Below are 26,738 nucleotides of genomic sequence, written 5' to 3'. Positions count from 1 at the left end.
TATAATCCTATGCACCATGAACCTTCTGCTAGAGGTTCAGTTGTTTTGTTTCCTGAGGCAGAATACTACCAAATAAAAACTGACAAAATTTCACTGGAAACCTTTTGTTAAGAATCATTAATATAACTTAAACCCTATAGCTCTTACTTCCATAGCACTGCGTTCTGCAATAGCTGAGGGAAACTTTTAACCATTCCAGCAAGAAAGTCCACACAATAAGAAGCATAAGCATCTGAATTAAAGATCATCAAATTTGTTCTTTATTCTTTGAAATAAATTTACTGTCTACATCCCCAAGCAACTCACTATATTAGCATCTATTCTCTAAGTACTCTGCTCTCTTAATGCAGGAAGACAGAAAGGAAAACAAAGGAGAAATTTATTTTTTTCTTTTTTTTTAAAAAGCAGTTTCCCAAATTTATACAAGCAGCTGATGGCAGAGTTGAGAACAGAACTCAGGACTCCGGAGTCCCAGATTCTAGTTTCTTGTTTACTGAAGGAGCTGTGCCTTGGATAACTTTGTTGCCTTGGTCTTTGAACTAGCTGAGTTTTTTGGAACCTTTCCAGAACTGAACTATCGAGCTCTCAGCATGTACCAAGGGAAAACGTCAGAGTTTTGTACAGTTTTTTTCTTTTTATTAAATAGATAGAAACGATCATTGTAGGGTATGTATCATCTGCATGGCACTTACAGACTCTTCTTCCAGTTAATATAAAATTTCTGCACCCAATATCACGCAACCAAATCAACGCTGAAGACTCATTGCACAATCCCAGCGCAGATCATGCGGTTATTCCATAAAAGTCAAAGATTTATGTTGCTGTCACAAAGCTTGCAGAACAGACTTTGTAGACACATTTAGGATACGGATTTCTCAATCACAAATGCTCAAGCTGCAAACTACAGCACATGCACACACACACACAAAAAAAAAAAAACCCTTGAACTTGTACTCTTCTGACAACTGGAAAAACTAATCCCATTCTCCCCTACTGATGTAAGCATAGCAGCAACTTGCTTTTTGTTTTCTGTTGCAGTTGTGTTATGCAAACTGATAAAATATATATGCATATTTTCATCTGCAGGAGGCATAATTCAACACTACATTAGCACTCCAGCATGCAGTAGCACAAACACATATATGCAATCTCGTAATCACAGTTTATTTCTTGCTGGCTTTAATCTTTGTGTCAGATGCTACTATATCCCCAAACTGGTACACAGATCTTTCAAAACGCCTAAAAATAAGGCGCTTATACTGAAGAGGAAGACCTAAAATTGCTTCAGTTACAATTTACTGCAGTCTTTAAACATGACATGGAGTATCATCTTATTTTTTTAAAGCTGCATTTCTAACTGCTTGTTTTACCTTCCCCTGTGAATTAAGCATATTAAAGTTAAATCAAGTAAGTCTCCCCCCCCCCAAAAAAAAGTAAAAATATAGTTAAGCACTTCAGAAGTCTTGTGCTTAGTGAAATGGATTTATATCTTATTTTGCCTCACTCTGAACTACTGATTAAATCTGGTTATTAAAAAAATTTCACCTTTTTCTTTGTGTTCCTGTACTGTTTTGACTGAAACATCAGATTGTCTCTACGTAATGTGAAAACATAACAGAGGAATCCTAATTTTGGAATTTTACATTTACTTCATGAGTGACCTGCATCTTCTGTGGAGGAAGCATTTTCTTCTGCTGCTACTCACAGCTTATAATACAAACTGTACAAGGATAGGCAAAAATAAAGTATTGAGTCACATTCCTTTTGTCAGAAGACAAAATAACTTAAATAACAAAATAACTGGATAACTTAACTATGTGTATCCCTTTGGCAGTGCCCCATGCATATTTAGATTTCCTTTTACTACACCATATTGGTGGGTTTGTTTCGACCTGGTAAAGCACCTGACTTCAGCTCTAAATCCACTGAGAGACTTAATGTATCTTCAAGGCAGTCTCAGAGAAGAGTTGGAAGACAAATAAATGGGGAAAACAGTTGGAAGGTGTGTGAGAAGTGTCTTTATATATAAAGACATTAAACAATTTGAGAAGCACAATTAAGAAGTGGTATTCTTAATAAGAAGCTCCTAGATTACTGAGGAGGAATTCTACACACACAAGTCAGTAAGCATTTGACAAAGCCAGAACAGCGGAATTTGGTCCAAATACCTGAATAGAAATATCCCAATATCTTTCACATCAGCTTATTTCCAGAAATCTTCTGCAAAGTGAAGTTAATTCTTCTCTGACAGTCAACTCTTGCTTACAGATATTAAGTATCGTGTTTATATTTTTACGCTATAGCTGGAGTACTTTCTCAAGGATTAATTTCTTCAGCCATCGATCAAATCAGGCTTCAGATTCTAGAGCAGGTTAGACAGTTTAGATTATCCTTTACCCAGAAGTTTCTACAGTTCTTTTAAGCCTCCCTTTCTGAAAGGTCAAGTAACAAACAGAAGTGTAGGACCCAAGCTCTCTAATTAGAAAACTGCCAAAATTTGCATCTCTACCTCAGTGAAATTAATGCTATAGAATACTTTCTTTATTGTTGCAATAGCTGCAATAGAAGTATTTTTATTACTCATCCTGTTTTACACCTAAAAATGCTGTTCTTCACTCCAAACCTTCTGTCAGTACAAAAATCAACTGATTTTCCAAGTTTTATCCCTAAAACTTGAAAACAGAACACAAACACACAAACTAAACTATCACCAGAATCTGCAAGTCACTGAGAAACAAATACAAGAATCCAGTCCTCCAACAGTCCAATTCACATGTAAATTTCTTGTAGGAGCACATAGTTTACAGGATTTTTTAAATACACAAGCAGAAGACAACTCATGGCTTTTATTTGCACTACTCTGAAGCCTTTGGCAGGACAGACATGCCCACAACTTCTAGAATTTTAGAAGAACTCTCCCATGGATCTTAAAAAAAACTTATGAAAAACCACAGTATTTACTTTCACTCTCTCTGTTCTCCAATACAGAAGTTCAAAATATTCCAGCACCACACATTTAAATCCATATTTAACTCACATCCACCTCAAGACATCCAACACGTAATAACTCAGAGAGCACAGGGCACATGCCCAGTGATGTGGAACTCGTGGGTATACACAAATGACTTCACAACAAGTGGAACACTGTTTCTGAAATCAACTATAAACTGCTAGGCAAATTCCTAGAGAAAGAAAAGGAAATATATCAAAGTACACACACACATACAAATAAAAATTATTCTTTGAAAGCATTACTTTGCATAGGCACTGTGCCTTAAGGTAATTCCAAAGTACATTTATGGTCTCCAGGTGCTTTTTGCACCTTTCAGGGAACACAAGTCTGTACCAATATCTTTATAATCATTGAATCATAGGATGGTTTGGGTTGGAAGGAACCTTAAAGATCATCTGGTTCCAACCCCCCTGCCATGGGCAGGGACACCTTCCCCTTGACCACGTTGCCCAAAGCCCCACCCAGCCTGGCCTTGAACACTTCCAGGGATGGGGCATCCACAGCTTCTCTGGGCGACCTGTTCCACTGCCTCACCACCCTCATAGTAAAGAACTGCTTCCTTATATCTAATGTAAATCTACCCTCTTTCAGTTTGGAGCCATTACCCCTTGTCCTACCACTATGGACCCTTGTGGAAAGTCCCTCTCCAGCTTTCTTGTAGGCCCCCTTCAGGTACTGGAAGGCTGCTATAAGGTCTCCCCACAGCCTTCTCTTCTCCAGGCTGAACAACTCCAACTCTCTCAGCCTGTCTTCATAAGAGAGGTGCTCCACCCCTCTGATCATCTTTGTGGCCCTCCTCTGGACCTGCTCCAACAAGTCCACATCCTTCTTATGTTGGGGACTCCAGAGCTGAACTCAGTACTCCAGGTGGGGTCTCACCAGAGCAAAGTAGAGGGGCAGAATCACCTCCCTCAACCTGTTGGCCACACTTCTTTTTATGCAGCCCAGGACACGGTCGGCTTTCTGGGCTGCAAGCGCATATTGTTGGGTTGTGTTGAGCTTCTCATCAACCAACACCCTCAAATCCTTCTCCTCAGGGCTGCTCTCAATCCATTCTCTGCCCAGCCTGTATTTGTGCCTGGGACTGCCCCGACTCATGTGCAGGACCTTGCACTTGGCGTTGTTGAACTTCTCCAGCCTGTCAAGGTCCCTCTGGATGGCATGCTTTCCCTCCAGCGTGTCCACCGCACCACACAGCTTGGTGTCATCAGCAAACTTGTTGAGGGTGCACTCAATCCCACTGTCCACCAACAAAGATGTTAAACAGCATTGGTCCCAACACCAACCCCTGAGGAATGCTACTTGTCACTGATCTCCACTTGGACATCGAGTCATTGACCACAACTCTTTGAGTGGTGCTCAAGGACATGGTTTAGTGGTGGAATTGGCAGTGATAGGTTAATGGTTGGACTCGATGATCTTAAGGGTCTTTTCCAACCTCAACGATTCTATGATTCTATGAGTGCGACCATCCAGCCAATTCCTTATCTACCAGTGGTCCATCCGTCAAATCCATGTCTCTCCAATTTAGAGACAAAGATGCCGCGCGGGACAGCGTCAAATGCTTTGCACAAGTCCAGGCAGACAACGTCAGTTGCTCTTCCCTTATCCACCAATGCTGTAACCCCATTGTAGAGGGCCACCAAATTTGCCAGGCAAGATTTGCCCTTAGTGAAGCCATGTTGGCTGTCACCAATCACATCCTTATTTTCCATATGCCTTAGAATAGCTTCCAAGAGAATCTGCTCCATGATCTTGCCGGGCACAGAGGTGAGACTGACTGGCTTGTAGTTCCCTGGGTCTTCCTTTTTTCCCCTTTTAAAAATGGGGGTTGTTTCCCCTTTTCCAGTCAGCGGGAACTTCACTGGACTGCCATGACTTCTCAAATGAGATGGATAGTAGCTTAGCAACTTCATCCACCAGTTCCCTCAGGACCTGCGGATGCCATCTCATCAGGTCCCATGGACTTGTGCACCTTCAGGTTCCTTAGGTGGTCTTGAACCTGATCTTCTCCTACACTGGGCGGTTCTTCATTCTCCCAGTCCCTGCCTTTGCCTTCTGCAACTTGGGCAGTGCGGCTTGAGCACTTGCCAGTGAAGACTGAGGCAAAAAAGTCACTGAGTATGAATCCATAACTTGCATGCACATGGAGTAAAACTAAAGTGATTCTTCAGCTTACTTTAATTCTACTTTTCTCCTTATGAAATTACAATTTTAGTTCCACCAATGTTAACATATAAAGAAACTGGAGTCTGAATTCAAAGACAAGACAAAATACCCTTCAGTCATTAGTTTTCCAATACATTAAGGTGTACGTGTGCCACAATAAATATGATTTTTAACTTGTGGACGGTGCATCAGCTGTGCATAAATATGAACTGCCTCCACTGTGACACTGCCAGCAGTCTTCATTCTCTTCATTCTTAGTTCCAATGAAATGTCACCTTCGTCCATTTTAGCATATATTTGAAGAATACTAGCAGTTCCCACAGTGCTTTTGAATTACCTTTAAATGTTTTAGCTATGTAATTCTTGACAGAAATTATTTATTCTGCTTTCACTTTAACAAAGATAATCTGCCTTTCATTTCCTAAACGTTGCTATTCACCTATGGCTTGAGCGTCATACAGGAGAGATTACAGCACCAAAGCATTTTTTTAAGTTATTCTAGGTAAATCACAGCTACAATCACATCTGAAACACGGGGCCTACCAGCCTTAATGATATGCTTTTAAAACACCTTGTAGTTTGACCGCAGCCTTTAACAAAGATAGCGTGTATTTTCTATAGGGGCGATGATAGAATGAAAACTGTTCAATCAGCAATACAAGACCAGAGATATTCTCACACTTCGCCCTCACCGTCTCAGGCATTTAAGATATTACCAGACACCTTAAATAACAGTAGTTCTCTTCAGCAAAAGGAGAGCAAGCATCGCTTTAACGTCTCTATTTCAAAAGGCGCAGAGAACGGCTTACAAAAGAGCTAGAAGAGAAGCGACAATTTGCCCAGACTACACAGCAAATGCCAGCCTAGCAGCCAGGGCTCACCTCCCACGCAGCCCCACACCCGCCTGCGCTCAGCGGGACGCGGGCACACCTGACCGGGGAGCGGTACCGCGGCGCCCTGCCCGGAGGGTTCGGCTCCCGGGCCCGCTGCTGCCGGCCCCAGGCTCGCGGCCCGCCGCGGCGCTCCCCGCAGCGCCCCCGGCCCCCCGGGACCGAGGCTGCTCCCGGGGCAAGGCGGCCGCTCCGGCCCCGGCCCCGGCCTCCGGCCCCGGCCGCATCTCACCCGGATTTAACATCCCCCCCGAGAGCCGGCCTCTCTCCGGCCCCGTCTCTGCCGAGGTGACGGCGGGAAGCGAAGGGAACGAAACAAAAGCGGGAGAAGTGAAAGGCGGCGGAGGACCCGGCGCGCCTCCCGCTGCCCGGCGGGGAGGTCGCTCCCTCACCTTCGTGAGCTGGGCAATCTTCTTGCTCATTTTGAAGTGCAGGTCCGGGCTGTGCTCGGCGCCCGGCCCTCCCTGGCCTGAGCCGGAGCCGAGTTTTCCCGCGCCGGGCGCGGAGCCGCCGCCGTAGCTGTGCTGCGGCTGCTGCCAGCCCATCCCCGGGGTCGCCATCTTCACCGCCCGGCCCCGGCCCCCGCCGCCGCCGCTCGGGCTCCGCCGGCACCGGCCTTACCGGGGAGCCGCGCCGAGGGCGCCTCGGCCGCGAAGCGCTGCCCGAGGCGGCTCCTCCCGCCCCGGGACCGGCCTCGGGCGCTTCCTACTGCCGCCGTCCGCACCAGCCGCGCCGGGCTGCGGCGTCAGCCCCTCAGGGCCGCTGCCCGAAGCGGCGCCAGCCTCTCCGCTCCCCGCTCCGGTCGGTCCGGCCCTCGGGCGGCCGGAGGCCGGGGGGAGCGGCGGTGGCGGCGTGGCGGCCGTGCCCGGTTGCCGGGCTGCCGCTGGGCTGTTTACGCCGCGCAGCCCCGCGTCACTCGCCAGCCCCGCCCTCCCGCGCGCCCGCCCGCAGCCTCCCCGCCTCCCGAGCAGCGCGGCCGCGCCGGCCCGCGGGGCCTCGCCTCCCCCCTTACGTTGGCGGCGGCGCCGGGAGGCGTTAGCGGGCTGCGGGCCGCTCCTGCCGGCGGGGGCGGAGAGAGCCCCTTCCCCAGCGCGGGCGCCGCGGCCGCCGCCGGCTTGGGCAGGGAGGGAGGGGGGCACGGGGCACAGGTTTTGGGCAGGGTCGCCCCTCTGTGGGGCACCTACGGCAACCGCCTGAACCTTCTCCTCACGGCGGGCCCTGAAAATGCAGTGGGTGCCGGGGCGGGGGCGGGGGCTAGGGCAGAGCCCCCCGGGGAAGGGCGCCAGGGCTGCTCCAGGCCGCGGGGGGGCCGTGCCGTGCGGTGCCGTGCCGTGCCGTGCCGCGAGGAGCGCGGGCGAGGTGGCGCTGGCCCCTGGGTGCGCACCGGGCTGCGGCGGAGTAAGGGCCGTTTTCTCACGGCGCTGGGTGGCAGGGGCAAGTAGCATCTTAAAATTGAAGTAGGCAGTAAATCAGATAAGCACTTGACGGCACAGTTAGTTCGGGTTTTGGGGGAAGAAGCAACAGGGCGCCCACAGACGGCGGGGTGACCCGGCCGGTGAGGGGGGAGGCGGTCGCTTGGGCTGGCCGGGCTCGCCCGGTGCTGCAGGCACCGGCTCTGCAGCCGCGGCTGCGGGCCCGTGGGCTGAGCCGGGGCCGAGGTCCCTGCCAGGAGGAGTTCGCAGCTGCACTTAGTGCGTCCCTCAGCTTGCGCTCTGCTCCTGCTTCCACCCTGTGCAGCTCCTGAGAATAGCCACCCTCTTTAACAACTTCATGTCTCTTTGCTAGGCTCTGGCCTTGTGAGAACATATATGTATTAATGTGGTTGGACACATTTGATTTCCTGATTAACAGCCTCTGCACTCATCTTTTACAGAGTCCTTGGTACTCTCTGTTGAGTAGTTTCTCTTTTTACTGCCTTTTTTTTTTTTCTGCTCTAAAAAAATCTTTTCTTGCATTCTTTGTAGGCAGAAATATCAAAGAGGTAAACTACAAAAATACACGGCTAAATCTCTTGTTCTCAGCAAGGGCATGGAGAAAAGTATTACTTAGAATTTGCAAATTATAGAAATAGATGGAATAGTAAATTATAGGAGGAGATCCATCTTACAGAGCAGTGTGTCTTGCTTGTAGAGATTCATGCTCATATAGTACAGTAAACAGCCAACTCAACATGAGCTGCCAGTGCAAGCCCGAGGTCGTGGGGCAAATGGAATTCTTTGATGTATAGATGGGACATTAACCAGAAGGTACAATTAGATGTTGCTACTTTTGCACCGAGTGTTTGTGAGAGTACAACAGAAACACTTGCATCAAGGTCTGGGGTCTGTAATTTCCGTGTGTCGGCACGCTTGCAAGGTGTTCAGAAATGGGCCAGAAGAACTACTGAGGTTCTGGAAAGAGAGTCTTATATTGAAAGAAGTAATAAACCCAAATTGTTTTGAATAGCAAGGAGTCTAAACGGTGATTTAATCCCAGTCTTTAAGTAGCTGTGTTGCCTTAAGCTCAGAATTTGCATTGCTCAGGAAATTCTGATGCTCATTTCCCCCCCCCCACCTCAGCCGCTCCCCCCCCTTCTGAAGTGGTCCATTCTGGCAACAGAGAACAAAGGACAGATGGTGCCTACCCAGGCAGTGAGTCATACAGATGAAATACAAGGGGAAGAAAGAATATTGGGAGCATCTGTATCAAATCTGTGTCCATAGATGACGTCCATGAATAGCACAAACTTAATTCGGTTTGATCAAATTAAAAAATAATTCAGTGGCAGAGGAGACTGTGAATTTTCATGTCTAGGAAGGTCAAGCTACTAATTAAAGCAGTAGACTGATTGTGAAGACTTGGTTACAGTTAATGGTTGTGTCTGGCTGATTGTGTGACCTTAAGCAAGCTTCTTAATTCTTGTGCAAAAGGGCACTTCCTTTAGCGTACCTAGTAATGCCTCTGATATTAAGGAGTGGCTGGCTCAATTTATTATTGCTCCTAGAAATGTCAAAAGTTACAGAAAGTAGTATTTTCGTTTTAATCTACACATTTTAAATATTTTGGATAGACTTATTTTTCAAATAAATTAGAGCGGTTTGGATTTATCAGCTTTTTTTCTGAGACAAAAAGCCTCGCTGTTTTATTTTTTCAGTTTCTTCTGAGGAGTATGCATATTTGTTGTGGTTCATATTGGCCCCAAATCATTGTTTTGAAGCATTTTGAAGTGACTTATATCTGCTGGGACAAAACAGTCAAATATGTTTAATTTTTGTCTCCTCCTTGTACTGAGTTGCTAAATACCAAGTTTTGTCTAGGTGCTTTTAAATCGAAAAAGTGATTAAATATTCCTTGTCAATATTTCATGTGCCTTTTAGTAGTAGTTTTCATATTTAAATTGTTCTCAAGCTTCTCTTTGCACATTTTATGCTTTTAGAGCTCAGGTGGTGACTGCCAAGAACCTCTTTTCCATTCAGGTCTGCGTGTGTAGCATAGAGCCTGTTTTCTTCAAGGTTGCTGCTGAAGAGAGGCTTTATGCAGCAGAAGAGTCAGGGCCGTCGTGCTTTTTTTCCTTGGTGGGATTTCATGTCTTGTCAGCGTAGCAGGATCTGTAGGTGCAAAGGTCTCCCAGGGCTTGGGCTGAGGCCACCCAGAGGCAAATGACGAGGCAGTGCTGTGGGTTTGCTGAAGGGTGCAAAAGGCAATGGAAGGAGGCAGGGCTGTTGATGCATATCGTTGTTGTGAAAGTCATACAGTGAAACCTTTAGCGTCTCTATTAACACGGGCTTACATGAGTGACATACAATTTATACCTGTCCGGTGTCTCCATGTGAGTATAGGCACTGTGTAGGAGTGCTCTTGGTATATGTATATGGAAGATTTTTTTATGGATTTGAAAATATCGTTAGTGAATATATGCTTCAAGATTGCATTTTTATGTATCTGCTATGCATATATAGCAGCATATATGCAAGACATACAATGACTTTATAGTTTTGCTTTTTCAGATGTAAAGTCAACAACACTGCCCACGTGGAAATCTACCCATGCTTTTTTGTGTTCTGCCTATCTATCGATCTGCATATTTGATGTTCACATGTTCTGGTATGTGTGTATCTTTTCTAAAATTAAGAAATATCATTACTTAGGTTTGCAAAATCAGGAAAGAATTTCATTTACATTCAGTCTGCTGGAAATATTATGGATTACAGATTTCCATGTGTACAAAACCTCCTTTATTTAGCTCATCACAGCTTTGACTAAGATAAATGTGTGCAATCACTGTATGCCTTCTTGTCAAGCCATAGGCACAGAACTCCCTCTCTGATTCTTTATGGACAGAAAGTATTACAAGGGCCAAGCTTGCTTTGTGATAATGCCTTTTGACAACTCTGAAGATGTCAGAAAGTAGGCAACTTTCACTGAAAGGACAGTTAACAAGAAATTTGACCTACTGGTATTTGCAGGTTTCTGCTGTTTAATTTGTAAGCTTGCAGCTACGACTCTGAACAGTGAGTTTTCAAAATTTTGCGAATATCTATAAACAAAGGTGTTTATATCACAATTCTCATTTTCATTTTCATTGAATGGTTGAATTATGCAAGTACTTAGTAACTAAATACTTAAAATATGGAGACTTAAGAAAAAGGCTATTTATTTCTATTGAAATGGTAAACTAACCATTTATTATGTACATACCTTAAGTTTATATACAGGTTTAATTATTTTCATAAAGTAATAATTAATCATTTAAAACAATACTATAAAATACTCAACAACACAGCTTAAATATATCTGTCATTCCTGCTTTAATTTTCTGGTCCAAACAAACCTGATGGAATTTAATAACTGAATAAGCCCATGATGTCCTACTTTAACATAAAGACCTCATTGCTGAGACTGAGGTTAATCTATGATGCTGAGATTTCTGTGTAAGAAATCATATAAAACAATTTTGTTTTGAAAGTGTACAAGTAACAAGGGCTTCTCCTGCTAGCTGTAGATAATGATATCAAGAGGGGTACGTTTTCAGGTCTATAAAGGACAAAAGAGTAGCCAAAATTGCCTTGCTATTGTTGCATAGATAAGCATGAAGGATATACAGGGGGGAGGTGAAGAACCAAACAAAAATAAAAACTAAATGTCCTAATAACTTTGAAATAATCTCACGACCTTTTAATTTGTGGGTTAGCAAGACTGTGATTTATGTAAGGTAGACAATCGGGTCAACAGTTCAGGATACTCATCTGAGTAATTCAATCAATTATCCTCTTGCCTCTATGTATGCAAGTAAGCTTTCGGTCAATGATGAGTCAGCGGTATAGGGTGACAAATACAGGTTTAGGACTGTGTCTGGTAGATCTTTGGTCTGTACATCTTTTGGGTTTTATAATTTTGCGGCTGTACACTGCCTTGGCCTTCAAAGATTGAAAGACTCAACCCCTGCAAGTCTTGAACTAATGTGTACAAGAAACTTGGCATAAGTTGAGTATTTCAAGTAAGTAAGCAGGGAATGGTGATCACACATCTGATACAGATGAAGCTGTCGTGCCCTTTATTATGTCTAGTTGCCCATCTAGTAAACTGTTAGTGTGTGGAAAATAATTTAGGTCACCAATACCTAAAAGGAATGCCACCTCATGCATGTGTCCAAACTGGAATTACTGTCACAATATGATGGGAGAGAGAGTGTTTTGGCTGCAACTTGTGAACAAGCATATTTGAATGGTTGGGGTTTTTTGATGATTCTTTGGAAATGAATTTTCCAGATTCTGTAGAGATGTGCACAGGCACACAGAAAAATTCCAATGAGCAATTATCTCCAGATAATCTCTCTCTCCCTCCCTCTTCCTCTCTCTCTCTCTCTCTCTCTCTCTCTCTCATATCTTTCTTTAAATCCACTTGTATATTCTCTTGCATGGCATTTTTATCCTTACATGGAAATATACGGTTGGGGGCATGTGGCTTTTTATTAGAAAAATTAACAATAGCCTACTCTTTTATGTCAATTGTTTTCATTCAATAAAGATTTTTGTATTACTTTAATTTCAAGCACAAAAGAGTAGTTACGGATGGAAAAATCCAGTGTAAAGGAAAAAGACCAATATGAAAAGTGTAAGGCTCCATCTTTCTTCTGACACAGCTCTCATTTTTATTACTTCTGTTGTCTTATAATTTAACTTTGGTTTTTAAGCTTGATCCACTTTTTTTTTTTATGCAGAGAAGCTATATTTTAAAGAAAATAAACACGAATTACAGGGAAAACACAGATCTGTTTTACAGACAAAGAAAAAAAGCAGCAGGAGAAGTGGGAACAAAGGAAAACTAATGCCTTGGCAAAACATCCCACTGCTTACACATGACTGTCCTTTAGGGATAGGAGTCACACAAAGTACGTGTTAGTCATATCACTTACTGCTTTTCTGGAAGTTGCTGAAATACCGCTGGGTAAAAGATGCTTTAAGAGTCTACCTAGTATAAAATATTTTTTTCTCTTGTTTTAGAAAAGATTATCTGTTCTCTTTAGCGGCACAGATGGGGAAAACTGGATGAATCCTCAGTTAAGTATGAATCTTAGTGTTTCTAATTCATAACTTTTTCTTCATAAAGTCCTATTACAGTCTAGTCCCTTGTTAATTTACCGGGACAGGAAGGCATTTACTAACATCAAGAAAGTACCTAGACACATGAAAAAACAACTCTTGTGCTTTTCCTGTCAAAACAGAGAACTAAACCTATCAGTGCTAGCCACTGGACAGAAATTCATAAAGACAACTGGTCATTCCAAAGCCAGAGCTCATGCTGAACATTCATGTAAGTGTTAATAGTAGCCTTACAGTATATTTTGGGCCAGCCATCTGCATCAAGGTGTAGCATGTAACCCTATGGAATCCCTCAGATACAGGCTTTTAGTAATCAGTCACTTCATTTCCAGAGGCATTTTGGCCGACAAAATATATTTTCTGAAGTAAGCCTTCTTACTTTAAATAATGTTTCATTTTGCCTTTTCTCAAGGATTTTTTTTATTATAAATGGTATGCATTTGCTCTAAGTTGCCAATAAATTCCTGAAACAGGATATAATAGTCCCTATAGCCTTTCACGTCACCCGCAACGGTTTAACGTATTAGCTACCACTTCAAGCTTCTTCTTAACAACTTTTCTCATTTTATGTTGTTCGCCTTTTTTAAATTGTGCATGTTTTTTCAGGTAGAAAGAATTAAATCTAAACCAGGGAAGTTGGCAGCTCTGCTGGGAGCAAGTACTTGAGAGGAATGGTGAATGGACAGGAGGAAGGGAACAACGAGGTCTCGTCGTGTGAGCTGGGGCCCTCTGGGGCAGGGCTGGCCTTTATGGCAAGGAATAGGAGGCCAAGGAACTTGCTTTTCCAACCAGGTCTGCTAAGCAGGACCCTAATGGGGAATTTGGCAGACATTAAAAGAACTGCCATCCCTTCCTGCACAACTGTCTAAGTCAACCTTGTTTTCCACTCCCTGGAATACGGCAGATCAAATCCTGATCTCAATGTTTCAAATCAATCTTTCTAGATTTTTGCTACAAATAAATTTAGGGATGCAAAGAAAGCTTCATTTAATTTTTCTGTTCAAACTCAAGTTGTAGGCACATTTCTGCACATGAAAACACAATTTTATCAATATATGCTAAATGTAGCATAATGCTTATTATGCTGACTTCTCTACTGCAGAGGAGGGATCCGGTCTTGCTTTCTACACTGGAATGTAAATTTAATCAGCTGCCTAGGACACTTCTGTCCAAGTATGTTAGAAAGTGGTTTTGGTTTTGCTTATGGACAAAACAGCAGATAGGACGAAAACTGATGTATTAAGTAGCAGATGAATTTGAGGGTCTTTATCATAGGCTGTTGATCTTTTACATTCTTATGCTCCTCTGACAATAACTCATTAAGGAGACTGTTCAGAGTAAAAAATGAATACATTTCAGTTAATTCAATTAATACATTCATATTTATCTTCATTAGGATGAAAGCATTCCTATTGAAAGGAGCAGTGACCTTTGGTATATTATCAGAGCTTCTTCCAGGGATGCGTTAAGTAACCTTGCTAACTTCTGCAATGTTCCTCTAAGGACAGAATGAAATGCAAGGGAGTGCTGTGAGCGGGGCTGGGTTGTTTTAACGCAAATGTTACACTGAACTCAAAAAGGAGACAAATACAAGGAGATCGGCCATGGCCTTTCAGTAGCAACCAGTAAAGACTATTTTGGTATATTCGTATGACTTGCTTAGTTCAATCCTGACATTATTTAAATATGCTGGACTTGTACAGAAATGTAATGCACTTGTTTTCTTTTTGGAGCAAAAGCAGATTTATAGGCTAAAATATAAAAATAATTCTGACAGATAAAAATATTATTCATCTACAGGGAAAAAAAACATCAGTAGGAAAAAGCAGCTATAGTGACAGCCCCCACGTTAAGTGTCACCGCTCTCAGCAGCTTGATCTAACATCGCATACCTGTTCATTATAGGAGCACTGGTACAGAGTTAAGCTGGGCGAGGATTTAGTTCACTGCTTTCTGTGCTGGCGTTCATATTGTCCCCCGTATGTACTCATTCAGACTTCAAGATGCCTATAAAATTCATGCAGTCTTGCAACAGGCATAATGGATGAAATGCAGATTTATTTTCTTCTTGAGGTCATCAGTGGAAGGTTGGATGGGACAGCTGAAAGCTGCACTGAGTGGCACGTCTTATCTACAGTGCAGGTAAAGGCACCAAAAGCACCAGGACCGCTCAGGTTTGCCTTCTCCCTCAGTACCAACGGGATCACTTGGAAGCAGCCACAGAAATGCTCCAGTAGGAAAGTGCAAACCGATGGCTGGTGCAGCTCTGATCCTGCCCTCAGGGTCATTCTGCAGAGCAACACAGGCAACATTTGTGATCTGTATTTCTCACTATGACGGTATTGGAAATGGAGAGATTGGTTGCTTGAAGGGTTTTACTTTGAATGTGGCTAATTAATCTCCAGCATTGGTTCAGGATTTTCTGGTCCACATAGTTATCGCCGGTAATTCCCTGACACATACAAATTCAAATCGCTGCATCTTGCCAGTATGTATTTTGGGGGATTTGAAGACTAGAGAGGATTTTGGTTATGCTTCAAGAAGGCAGAAAGATAAGACTGGCATCTTTCCAGAAAATTAACAGTGGTGGATTTATGGTTTTGCTAAAATTGTGTCGAAGCCCCAAAAGCTTTCACAAGTGTCAATATTCAAATAAAAATGGCTTTTGTATGGTTTTTATTACCTTCAAATAGTTGAAGGCTTCTTCTGAAATTAAATGTGTTGAAAACTGCCATATTTTAAGATGAATTTGCATATGCAGGTTGCTGACTGAAAGTTCCATTTTATAAATGTGTTCCATAAAAATTGTGGTTAAGGGGGGGATAAAGAAGAGCACTTTGAGTTTATTACTGATCTTCAATTAACCTGTCAAAATCAAGAGGCACACCTCGTGATTGTAGTGTAGTCTATTGAAACACATACAGTAACTAAAACCATAAGGGGTAGGGGGAAAAGAGCAAAGTTCATCTGCCCTGAATAAGATAACCTGCTGTAACTGTAAGTTCTGGTGACTGTGCTTATTATCTGGTGACTGTACTGTTACAATTCACAGAGGTGATGTTTTGAGACCTGCTTGCCAGAGATCCGATTTGACTTGAATAGCGAGGACTACAGGATCATCAACTATCTGGATTAAAGTGTATCAGTCACTGAAATGTCCCACTGTGCTCCAACTCAAATCAACGCAACGCAGCTTGCATTCAGCAGAACGTTGGGTTCCCAGTTCTTGACAGGAACCCAGCTCCTTCAACAATATTTAAAAATTTGGAAGGGATCAGGATTAGTGTTGCACAGGCCTGGTTCTGGACCAAGGTAAGAGATTTGCTTTGAGAATGGACTACTTTTGAAAGCTAAAATACATTCTTCCCCAAATCAGCATATCAGGCATATAAATTTCAAAAAGGGTGTAGTATTGTGTTTCGTGCATAATCAAGCTAGTTTATAAGCACAGAAATGTGAGTATTTTTAATTATTATGGAAAAAGGTTGTAAATAATTTATTGAAAAATGGTCTTGAGAGTGACAGAAAAGATACAGATGATTTCTATGACCAGAATAGTCCTTAAATTTACAAATTATTTCTGATGAAGTTTAAGAACAGGCACTTCAGACATAGTGAATAAGAGCTATGTTTTTCCACACATAGCATATAAAACGCTCTTGAGCATCTTTTGAAATTTATGAACACTAGGGCAAAATTGTAGAGATTACATATCACTGAGAGTAATTTTTTACATCATTGTTCATTTTTACTTTACTTCTTAGTTACAAGTGCCCCTAATTACTATAATAAAATTTAGTTCACTTGCTTGTAAGCATATTGTGTTAGATATTAAGAGAATAATTTTGAAATCATTATTACTGCTCTTTGTATGCTGAGCTAGTTACTCAAAACAGTTTTCAACTTTCATGTAAATCCATGTTTTGAACATTAAGAGTTTCCTGATCTGTAAGATTAGAACTAGATAATACTAAATAAAACATTTACAACACTTAGCAAGGAAACTAATAAAACCCAGCATTCGAATGTCAAGATTTACTCCACGAAGAGTTTCTTAAAGTCAAAGATTGTGATGAAGTGACGTGGCGTTTCTGAAGTAGGAAACCCGAAGGGCAAGAAAAAGAATTCACTCCAAGTCTTCATCCAGTTAGAGTAAGCGTGGTGATCAGAGCCTCAGTCCAGCAGGTGTATAGTTAGCTTTGAGTATTCAAGTAATCTCTTTGAGATCAGCTTTCACCTGATAAAAGCTTGCCACACACTCTACCAGCCAAATGCAGAAATATACTTCTACTAGCTATTTTTTGCTATCTATTTTTTTCAAGCCTACTATAACTTTCAGAGAATTTTAGAATGGAAATCCATCAGAGAAATAAAAAAGAATTCATTCTTGTAGTAACAAGAAGCCCTCTTCCCAGATGATCTAGTTAAACAGAGGAGATCCCATTTATCAGCCTTTTACAGAAGGATAAAAGGTTTTTGATTTTGTTTTAATTAGGGGTATTACTTCTCCACAGTTAAGGTATCCGTGGCGCTCTCTAACATTCAGGTATGACATTCACAGGGCTTGATCTTAGTTTAAAGGTGTTTGGTTTGTGGTTTTTTTTTTTCTTGCCAAGCTTATGAGAACCAGTTACTAGGAATAATTACACCTTAATCTTGTGGAATATAAAATCTTTTGGCTTTTGAAACTTAACATTCAAACTCAACTTTGACAAAAATCCAGTAATTCTAATGTTTATGACAGTGCAGTTTGTCTTTAAAATGCCCTCACTTCTTTTAAAGTACTTTCGGAAGTATATCTGTGTAATTTCAAGTGCCAGGTTTCTGCTTATAAGATTTTAAATCTGTAAGTATAGTGCATATGGAATAGTAACTGAGAATAACCTTTAATTCACTAAAACCAGATCAGTGTTTTAAAGATCTCCTATAATGAATAAACTCCATGTCTATGGAAAGCTCTATCTGCCCATACGCCGTGCAGCTGGCTTCTGCGCTATTTGCCACAGAAGCTTTTTGATGCCAGACTGCACTTCCTTACCTTATGACTACCTAGAGAGGATCTTGGGAAATTACCTGGGGAAAAAGGTTGTATGGCAGCTTCACACATTTATATTATAAATCATATCAACCCTCATAAAGACATCATAAAGCTCTAACACTTGATTTAATTCAGGGCAAAACCATTTGCCTTTCAGAAGCCTTTTTTCTGAGCCAGAGCTGCTGCTGCAGCATAAATGGGTCCATCATAGAAGCAAGTAGCTCTCAATTTGGCATCCGCCCAGCACAGAGAGCAAGGCCAAGTAGATATTGAGAAGTAAGGGACTGATTCTACTCCATGTAGCTGTCATACAGTGTGTACTCTGGAGAGACGTCAAATTTGCCAGAGCAGGAATTGTAATAAAAATAGGCTCAGATCATCTCCTGTAGAAATAGTGGAAAAAGCCTTGATTCTAAAAGGTAAATCTCTGTAATATCCTAGTGTTACAGAAGACCTTCAGGGCCACGTGTAACCCATATATGTATGGGGGAAGAATACTAATTTGTGCTTGCCTAGGTGGAAGGCCACTTCAATAAAACATTATATTATTGCTCGTAACTACACTATGTAAATACACAGGTAAATGCAGATTTCCAGTTTACATTATAACCTACTTAACATGCACAGGAATACGATACTCGTACTCTGAAATAAAATTCTTATAGTAAAAAGACTGTGGCACAATCCTTACTCTATTTTTGAGAAATCTGGAACATTTAAGTGTAGTAAAAGATGTACTTTATATTTAGGGAAAGAATATAGTTTGTTATCTGGTAGATACGCAAAGTATGAAAACTACTGGAAGATCTATACACAGCTGTTTTTTAATTAAAAGAGTATTTTAATTCTTCATGCAAGAAATTAATATTTATTTGATAATAATACATAATTCAGCTGCTCAACTCTCATCTAACATCACTCAGGGATAAAGGTGTCTGATTTGGAAATAGTGCCCACTACTCAAACTCAATTTTCATCACAAAACAGCTCTTTCAGAATTATCAGTCAGCTTTACAGGATTATCATGTGCTTCTCATTGTGTTTGCTTTGTAAATTACCTTCCATTTATTTTCAACTATGAAGAATGAAGCAAACTATACTACTGCCTACTTTTGATCCTAGTCCTCAATTATTTTAGTTAGTCCATAAATATTTAGTTAAATTGGATATTTCTTGTTGGTTGGTTGTAAATATTTTGGTGTCATTCAAAGAGTTACGCAACAGCTAAGAGAGTCCAGATTAGCGTGCAGGTACATCCGCTCGGTGGTGGAAAAAGAAAAATCCATTTCAATGGGAATAATCATGGTATTTAGTTCCACGCTAAACTTCCCCTTGGAGAAAGAAAAATCTGATTCCAAATTGCAGCTGAGAGAACTTGCTTAGCCTTGTCAGATCAAGTATTTAGGAAAAAAAATAATGATCTTATACTAAAAAGAGTATTAAGATGATTATTTTCAACTATTTCTCTTACTAAAGTATGTCGGCTGGAAAAAAATCTTTTTTAAAAAAAGTATTATGCCATCAATGGGCTACCAATACCTTCAATTATGAGCTGAATTAAATTTATTTCTTTTTTAATAATAAGGTTTACAGCTGATTATACATTTGTACATATGTATAAATACAAATTCACTTCTATTTCTACCATGTGCTATGTAGCACATTGCTGTCTTTCTCAGTATCAGGTAGGAGATCCATGCTAAAGAAACGAACGTTATACCAAACACCAAGTAATTTTAAAATCCATTTATAAAAAACTACTTTAAATATTTTATGTAATGTGCTGTTGAAAACATGTTCTTCTGTCACACCATTTTTATAAAAATGAAAGAGAGAGGAGAAAGCCGTATGCAAAAAAGATGCATGTTTACTCAGGAGAGATGATTATTTCTGCAGCTCCAATTATTTCCATATTTGAGAAACTAAGTATGAAAAATGGAATGGGTTTGACATGGCTGAAGAGAAGAGTATTAACCTCTGTTTGAATTCCTGCAGCTTCTGCATTTTATTCCTCCTCAGTGAGCACAATGGTGAAGCTGGCTTCACCAGATACTAGTCCTGGACTAGAGGATCCAAACTCAGCCAAACATCATTTCTTCCTAGAGGAGGAACAAATTAACTATCAGCATTGTTTTTGATACTGAGCTGATACAGAATACCACTGACAAACCTCTTTAGCCGACAGCTAGCACTTCAAAGAATCAGCAGTTCTAATAGTGTAGAGCTAATTTAAAGTATGGGCAAGATGGTTATTTTTTGTTTGGCAGGATACCAGAGTAGCTAGTGAGACTGAACATCCTTCTCTTTCAAAGGCAGTTTCAGATCTTCTGTTCAATCTGTATCACCTAGAGAAAACTATTTTTACAATGCTGTTAGAAGTTCTTTCTGATATTAGTTTCGTGTTATGATCCCAAGACAAGTGTACAGAAGAAGAACAGATCTAGGAGACTAATTACATAATACTAATTTAAGCAAGATTTGACATCTTAACAAGTGAGAAATCCCTATAATAACTTTACATTACTTGTTCACCAAGTATTGCTACCTCACTATTATATAATGAAGCAAAGATTTCTCTCTTTTCTTGGATCCTTTCATTCTCTCTATTTTCTGTACTTCCCAAACGCTTCAGGTATGAGTGGTGCTTCTGCACCTCTGCACAGCAGTGCCTCTGTACTGCAGAATGTCACTCGTCCCTTTTCAGTCTTGCACACGTATATTAAAAAAAAATTCACAGTGGTAATGAACGAGTCTTCCACCATTTTCTTCTAAAATATTGCTTTCTTTATTATTTTCTTTGTAGTTATTTTTCTACTCTGCAACATTTCTACTGTAGCGCCACTGTCTCCACTTGAAAACTAACATATTTCACACAAATACTAAAAATTTAAACTTAAAATTCATGGACCAGCTGTGAAGAAGTTCACCCAAAGTTATATTCCAAATCACTTTAGAAATTATACTTGTAATATTTTCTGGTAAAATGACTGCTAAAAAGCAGGATTACACATCACTCAGAAATAACTGATATCTGTCTAAGTTAATCCTTTTTAGTATAACTTACTCTTCCGTAGTTCTTTTTTAAGGCAATAAACGTGTCTAAGAATGAAAGCAATTTCATGCATTATTATATTCAAAACTCATTTCATGGATTTTATTTTCCCATGCCACTTGCAAGGAAAAGCCAGGGTTTCACACGGAAGGCCAGGTGTCAGAGCAAACCCCTTTTTGGCTGATGACAATTCCACTTTCTAATAGCTCTTAGTATGTGGAATAGCTCTTAGTATGTGGAATAGCTCTTGTGGAATCTTAACGCTAGACATGAAGTCAATAGATCACGTCAGCTAAAGATCCCTTTATTAAACCAAAAGAAAATTGACTTCATGTATGTTTCTGCTTAGTTATGACACAAAGTAATCATACCCAGACAGGTTTGTAATTCTAAGCATTCCTAGAAGAATTCAGGTTAGGAGGGGCCTCAGGGGGTTTCTAGTCCAACCTGCTGCCCCAAACAGGCTCAGCTGTGAGGCCAGGCTTTGCCTGGTCAGGGCTAGAAAACTTCCAATGATGGAGGCAGCACAACTTCTCCAGGCAGCCTGCCGCTATGCTGCCTGACTGCCCTCATGGAAGAAGTTTTTCCTTATATCCAGTTTGAACCTCTCTTGTTTCAGTTTAGGCCACTGTCGTAAATCCTTCTGCCATGCATCACTATGAGGCTCCATCTTCTTGATAACACCCTTGTAGGTATTGGCACGTTGCTCTTAGATCCACCCTAAGCCTTCTCTTCTCCAGGCGGAACACACTCCAACAACGCATTTGCAAATCCATTCCGCCTAGCTTCAAAAGAAAGCATTAGCAACAGGCACTTGCTTGCATAATTTATGGCTTTTATTTTGGTTTTATTAAAGGGTAACCTGATGTGTTCCTCCCTCTGGTTCCTTGCTTTTGTTAGGACCAGCTGAACCTCACTTTTGGCAAGTGGCTATTAGGTGAACCAGCAGTATAGATAGTATTTATCCTGCCACCTTTAACGCATCTCGTACTACCTGACTCATGCTCCTAAGTGATAAACATTCCCTTTTCCTAGCAAAGGACAATATCCGAAACAACAGATGATATTCTTAAAATAATAATTTAACAAAACACAGCTATTTATGGATATTGATACTTTTCTGTGCCTTTGCTTCTCTTAATTTAAGAATTGAGGTAATTCTATTGCCAGGGTTTGAGGAACAAGAAAAGGAGGAGAGCAAATACGTAAAGATGGATTTTTTTCAATTAAATTAAGTTTTATGGAAAGCTTTTTTCCTTTAAGTCCGTCTGTGTGGGAGGTGGAAAGATGATGTGAAGAGTTCTTTCTCAGACAGATTTCTTTCTGTATGTATAACACAAAAGAATTTTATATAACAAAAAGAACTGCTTCCCTTCCAGATGTGGAGGATGATACCAAAGTGAAGCCTGTCCAGGACAGCAGAAATGCTTTCATATAAAATCATTATATAAGATGAAAGATACCACTTTCTGTAGAGATCTTGCTTCATAGCCCTTTATAATATTTGCTAGACAGCGCAGAATCTACAAGATTAAACCAAGCCTTTAAGGTTTCCAAATACAACCTTTCTCATCATGAAACTAATGTCTTAAACAGTCCTTCACAGCAGAGGTACTGGTAGAGGCACCTGCTCCGCTCTGTCTTGGCAACAGAAAAGTGCAGGACAAAACTAAAAGAGGGCTCCTCTCTACAACTTCACCTGTGTACAGCCATGAAGCAAGTCAGCTACGCTCAGGGTTACACTAAGAACATGTCTCAGCTGCTCACAAGGCTGGGAGGATACTGGTGTTACCATTACAGACAAAATCCAAAGCAAAAAATATTTTTCAGGTTGCCCCAAATGATATCCTAACATATTAAATACTGTATTGATACACTACAAAAATGGTTACAGCTTGACATAAACTTTTTCCATTTTCTTGGTATGGTTTTGTCAGAGGATATTCACAATAGAAAAATGGACACAAAGGAGCTGGGATCTCTCTGATAACGTTGGTTGAGGCACCATGCCAGCCTCGCATTCCTGATTCCCATACAAGCAAGAATTCATTCATTTACGGATGTGAAGGAACTGTTGTTTAAGAATGAACTGGCCACTGCAAACACTTGCAGTGATAAAAACTACTCAGTTTTTTTCAAAGTAATATTACAATATTTTTTAAAAGTAACCATGTTATTGGCCTGCCTCTTCCTCCTGTAAAACTTCCTGTTTACCACTTTCAAATTTCAGTCTTTCTTTGACTTGTCAGTTTTTAATGCTGCTCTGTGGTGAATATATAGGATGAAACTAGGTCACTTCAGTAACCTGGGGCTCTCTTTGCTCTGTCTCAGTGAACATTGTTGGGCCATGGTGAATGAATTATTTCTTTCCTTGACTGACAATAGAAGGAATTATTTTAGGAAATTTTATGCCCATTTTAGATGGGTTATGTATTAATATGTAGTCCGCTAAGACTTTGGAGACAGGAGCAGAATACAGTTGGCATTTCACAGTAAAGACTACCTGGGAGAGTCCCAGAAAGATCAATCTTTGCTCCAGTTCTGTTCAGTGTCTACTTTTATATCATCTTTATGTGAACAAGTAGACAGATATGGAGGTAACCCTTGGGTCCACCTACCGTAACAACGAACAGCTGTACAACTGCCATCAGGAGGACAAAAGGAAGCAAATGGAGTAAGTTTTTAGCCAGAGTGAGCTCTTTGCGCATGTCACACATGAACAACATTGTATATTCTCTGTAGAAGAAATTATTGCATCCAGGGTTACAGAACTGACTTCATCTAGAAAACAATCTTATCATGTCCCCACAGGACTGCAGCATTGCATTGTACCTGAATTTAGGAAACAGCCTAATCTAAAACACGCATCCATAGCAGTGACTACTGAGCAAAAGTAATTTTTCTCTATTCCCGATGCTGCCTTCCTTTATGAAGCCACATGTTAGGGTTTCAGTCCTTATCTTCAAGATGCTTATATTCATAAGATGCTTGTGAATATTATAGTTCTCAGCCAGACTTAAAATACAACTTTAAATTTTCTAGCACCACAGCAAAACCTTAGTTCTCTCTCCTGCATATCTTCCTTACGGGCTGACTCGGGATGATGGAAAAGCTTCTACGCGGGAGTTATGTCCCTAACAAACATTGCCAGCCCACACGCTAGGGAGAGGTCATTTCACATCACCTGCAGTAAAATGAAGAACGACCTTCCGAAGGGCCTCTCTGGAGATGCCGCACTGACCTTTGTGAGGCTTGATTACACAGGGCAAGCACGGTATCATAAAATCCCACTTGTGTTCATGGTTTCACTGCAGAAAATGCAATTCCTATACCATTTTAAATAAGCCTTTTCTTGTAAGCGTCAGGTTCTCAGTGGCGTTTGCTCCCTGTGTCCTTTTCCAACGCAGCCCTCTCCAAGAAAGGGTTCACAGAGGGGCGTCCACCTCCCCGAGGGGAGGGGAGCAGGGCGGGCCCGTCGGCCCGCTGCCGACCTCCGCGCTCTCCCAGCACAACAGCCAGCCAGAAACGCAGCCACCCCTTGCCCGGCCGCGGAGCCAGCCCTACCCAGGGCCGCAGACCCGCCGGGACGAGGCGGGAGCGACCTCCATCTTCCCGCCGCGGCCCTGCCCGCCGGCCGGCGGCTGCGTGGCGCCCGTCGCGCATGCGCCGTGAGTCCGCGGGGCCGTTGGAGGGCGGCGGGCGGGCGGGCGCGGCCCGGCCCTCGGTGTCAGCCGCCTCCCGGGCGGGCGCCTGCTTCGCCAAGCGGTGCTAAAAGCTGCCGTGTTTCTCAAAGCAGTGTGCGAGGTCGCCGTTCATCCTTCCCGAATGACTCTCAGGATGGCGGGTTCTTCACTTGGTCTGTGTGGAAAAACACGCAGCTCTGCTTGGTTCTTGTTCCTGTACACCCACGGCCCGCGGGGGTCCCTCAGGAGCATTCAGAGATTCTCAGAATACTTTGATACAACTGTACTTAGCGGTCATTGATTTTCATGGGGATTTTTTTTCCTGATTTTTTTGTGATTGGAGTTCAGATGCTTTACCTAAGCACCACGATGAAGTGCGAGCGTCCTGCAAATGCCTGTTATGGTATGGATAACACTTTTAAAACGTGATGGTTGGAAGGGCTGAAATGAAGCCTCTGTCTGGTCGTGGCTTATTCCCACTGTGATTATCACCAGTCCTTTCCAGCACATGCTATTTCTAAAATGGTTTTATGTTAGGCCTGGTAACCGCCAGGTCCATCTGAAATCTGAAAGAAGTAGGCAAATAGAGAAAAGAGAAAGCAAATTTTTATGAATTCAAGACTGTAGCTCTCCCCAGTCTGAGGCAGCCCACGCAGTTTTAACACAAACAATTGGAGGCTTCCCAAATTTGCTCTGTGATTGCTCATTGCTGCACCATACTACAAATTAGTTTGTTCAGCCATGGCTAAAGCCATCCACCCACTTACAGCTATTTCTACAGAAAATAACGTGCTTTCCCACTGACACACATAATTTGTGTCTTCTGATAATTGTACATCTGATAGATAGAAGACAATAATGGATAAGGGCTTCAACTTGATTTCTGACATACTACTGCAAAAAAGAGGCAATGGCTTAAGTTAATGTGTGCATACATTTTGCCTGAATGATAAATAAATGGAAAGTTTCAATTTCACTATTCAGTAACATCAGTAATGTTCTGACTTTATGAATGGCTGAAAGGCCAACAAGTGGACATAGATACACAATCATAAATATAATGATTTTGACTGTAACTAACTTGCAGCTTTTGAAAACTAAAAGTTAAAGAGCATGTCAGACTGTATAGATGCAGTTAAGATGCCCAAATTGCAAAGTAAAACATGGTGTGAAATAGTCTTAGTGAATGTATTTTCTCGTTAAAGGGAACATTCATTTCTATTTGGCAATACTATGAGACTTCAAAAATTACGTGTTACTTAATGCAGTTTAACTGTTTATTCAAACTAATAAAGCACACAGTTTAAAAAAAAAAAAGATTTGTTGGTCATGCATTTGGAGTTCAGATGCTTAGAGAAAGAATGGGCAAACGTACAGCTATAAATCACAGGAGTTAGGAGGCTTGGAAGAATTCTGAGAACTTTGGGAAGTACCTAGGGACTTTTACAAAGTGTGTTGAAACTCTGAAGAGCTGAGATACAGAACTTCAAGGTGAAGTTCCATAATTATAGAATTACATATTTATATGTTCACCTATATCAACGTGAAGTTCTTCTGTGTTCTACATTCTGCAGAAAGAGTGGTTTGACATGGCTGAAGATAAAGTGCGCTGTGCCTCCCATCTCGCTGCAAAACTGCTTGACCACCAGCTCGTGGCTTGCTTGGGGGCTGCTGCTGGGCAGACTCATCAGGTGTGCCAGACACTGTGCTCACTTGTCAGCTGTGCTGAGATGACTTCAGGTAGCTCAAGCCATGCTGAGTTCATGTGCAGAAGTTTGGGGTTTACAGAGCTCCTCCTCAGAGCTGCCTTTGGCGACAGGGAAAAAGGTTCCATTGGAAAATCCTTTGCATCAGTATACGGAAGGACGTATGTTTACATAAGAAGATATCAAGAAAAGTACATCCTGTTGTCAGTACGTATAATCATGCACCCTTTGATTTATGCACATTCCATTAAGTAATATGATACACATCTTTTCTCATATCTGAGACAGCAAGTATAATATCTTGTGATACTGTGTAGGACTGTTTCCTGCACAGTGCTCATGGAAGTCACATAGGTGGAAAGTACAGAACATGTTAAAATTATCTGTAGAGAAAGAAGTGCAATGAAAATTTTCTGGCAAATATAGGTCACCTATTTGTGCAAGTTAGTTTCACAGTTCACTGCCTAACCGCCTCCTTTTTTACCCAAGGAGGGTTGTAGAGCTAACATAAAATAAATATGTGGTACATAGACTGTGTTAATGTTATTTAAATACATTCTTGAGGAATGAAATTGAGAATAATACAGGTAAGTAATAAGAAATGTA

General features: G+C 41.5%; 1 protein-coding gene across 1 annotated transcript in view; it reads right to left on the bottom strand.

Annotated features, from left to right (window-relative positions):
• FAM184A (family with sequence similarity 184 member A) overlaps positions 1-6,632 on the bottom strand; it is a gene marked incomplete at both ends in the record, with an annotated part of 74,882 nt that extends 68,250 nt beyond the window's left edge. Inside the window, one exon of the mRNA XM_082305654.1 lies at positions 6,465-6,632. Coding sequence (XP_082161780.1) covers positions 6,465-6,632 — 168 coding nt within the window. The remainder of the gene's footprint in view (positions 1-6,464) is intronic.
• Between the last annotated feature and the right edge of the window lie 20,106 nt (positions 6,633-26,738).

The sequence above is a fragment of the Platalea leucorodia genome (genome assembly GCF_965183815.1).
Source record: "Platalea leucorodia genome assembly, chromosome: 3".
Classification (NCBI taxonomy): Eukaryota; Metazoa; Chordata; class Aves; order Pelecaniformes; family Threskiornithidae; genus Platalea; species Platalea leucorodia.
This window is presented reverse-complemented; position numbering and strand designations above follow the sequence as displayed.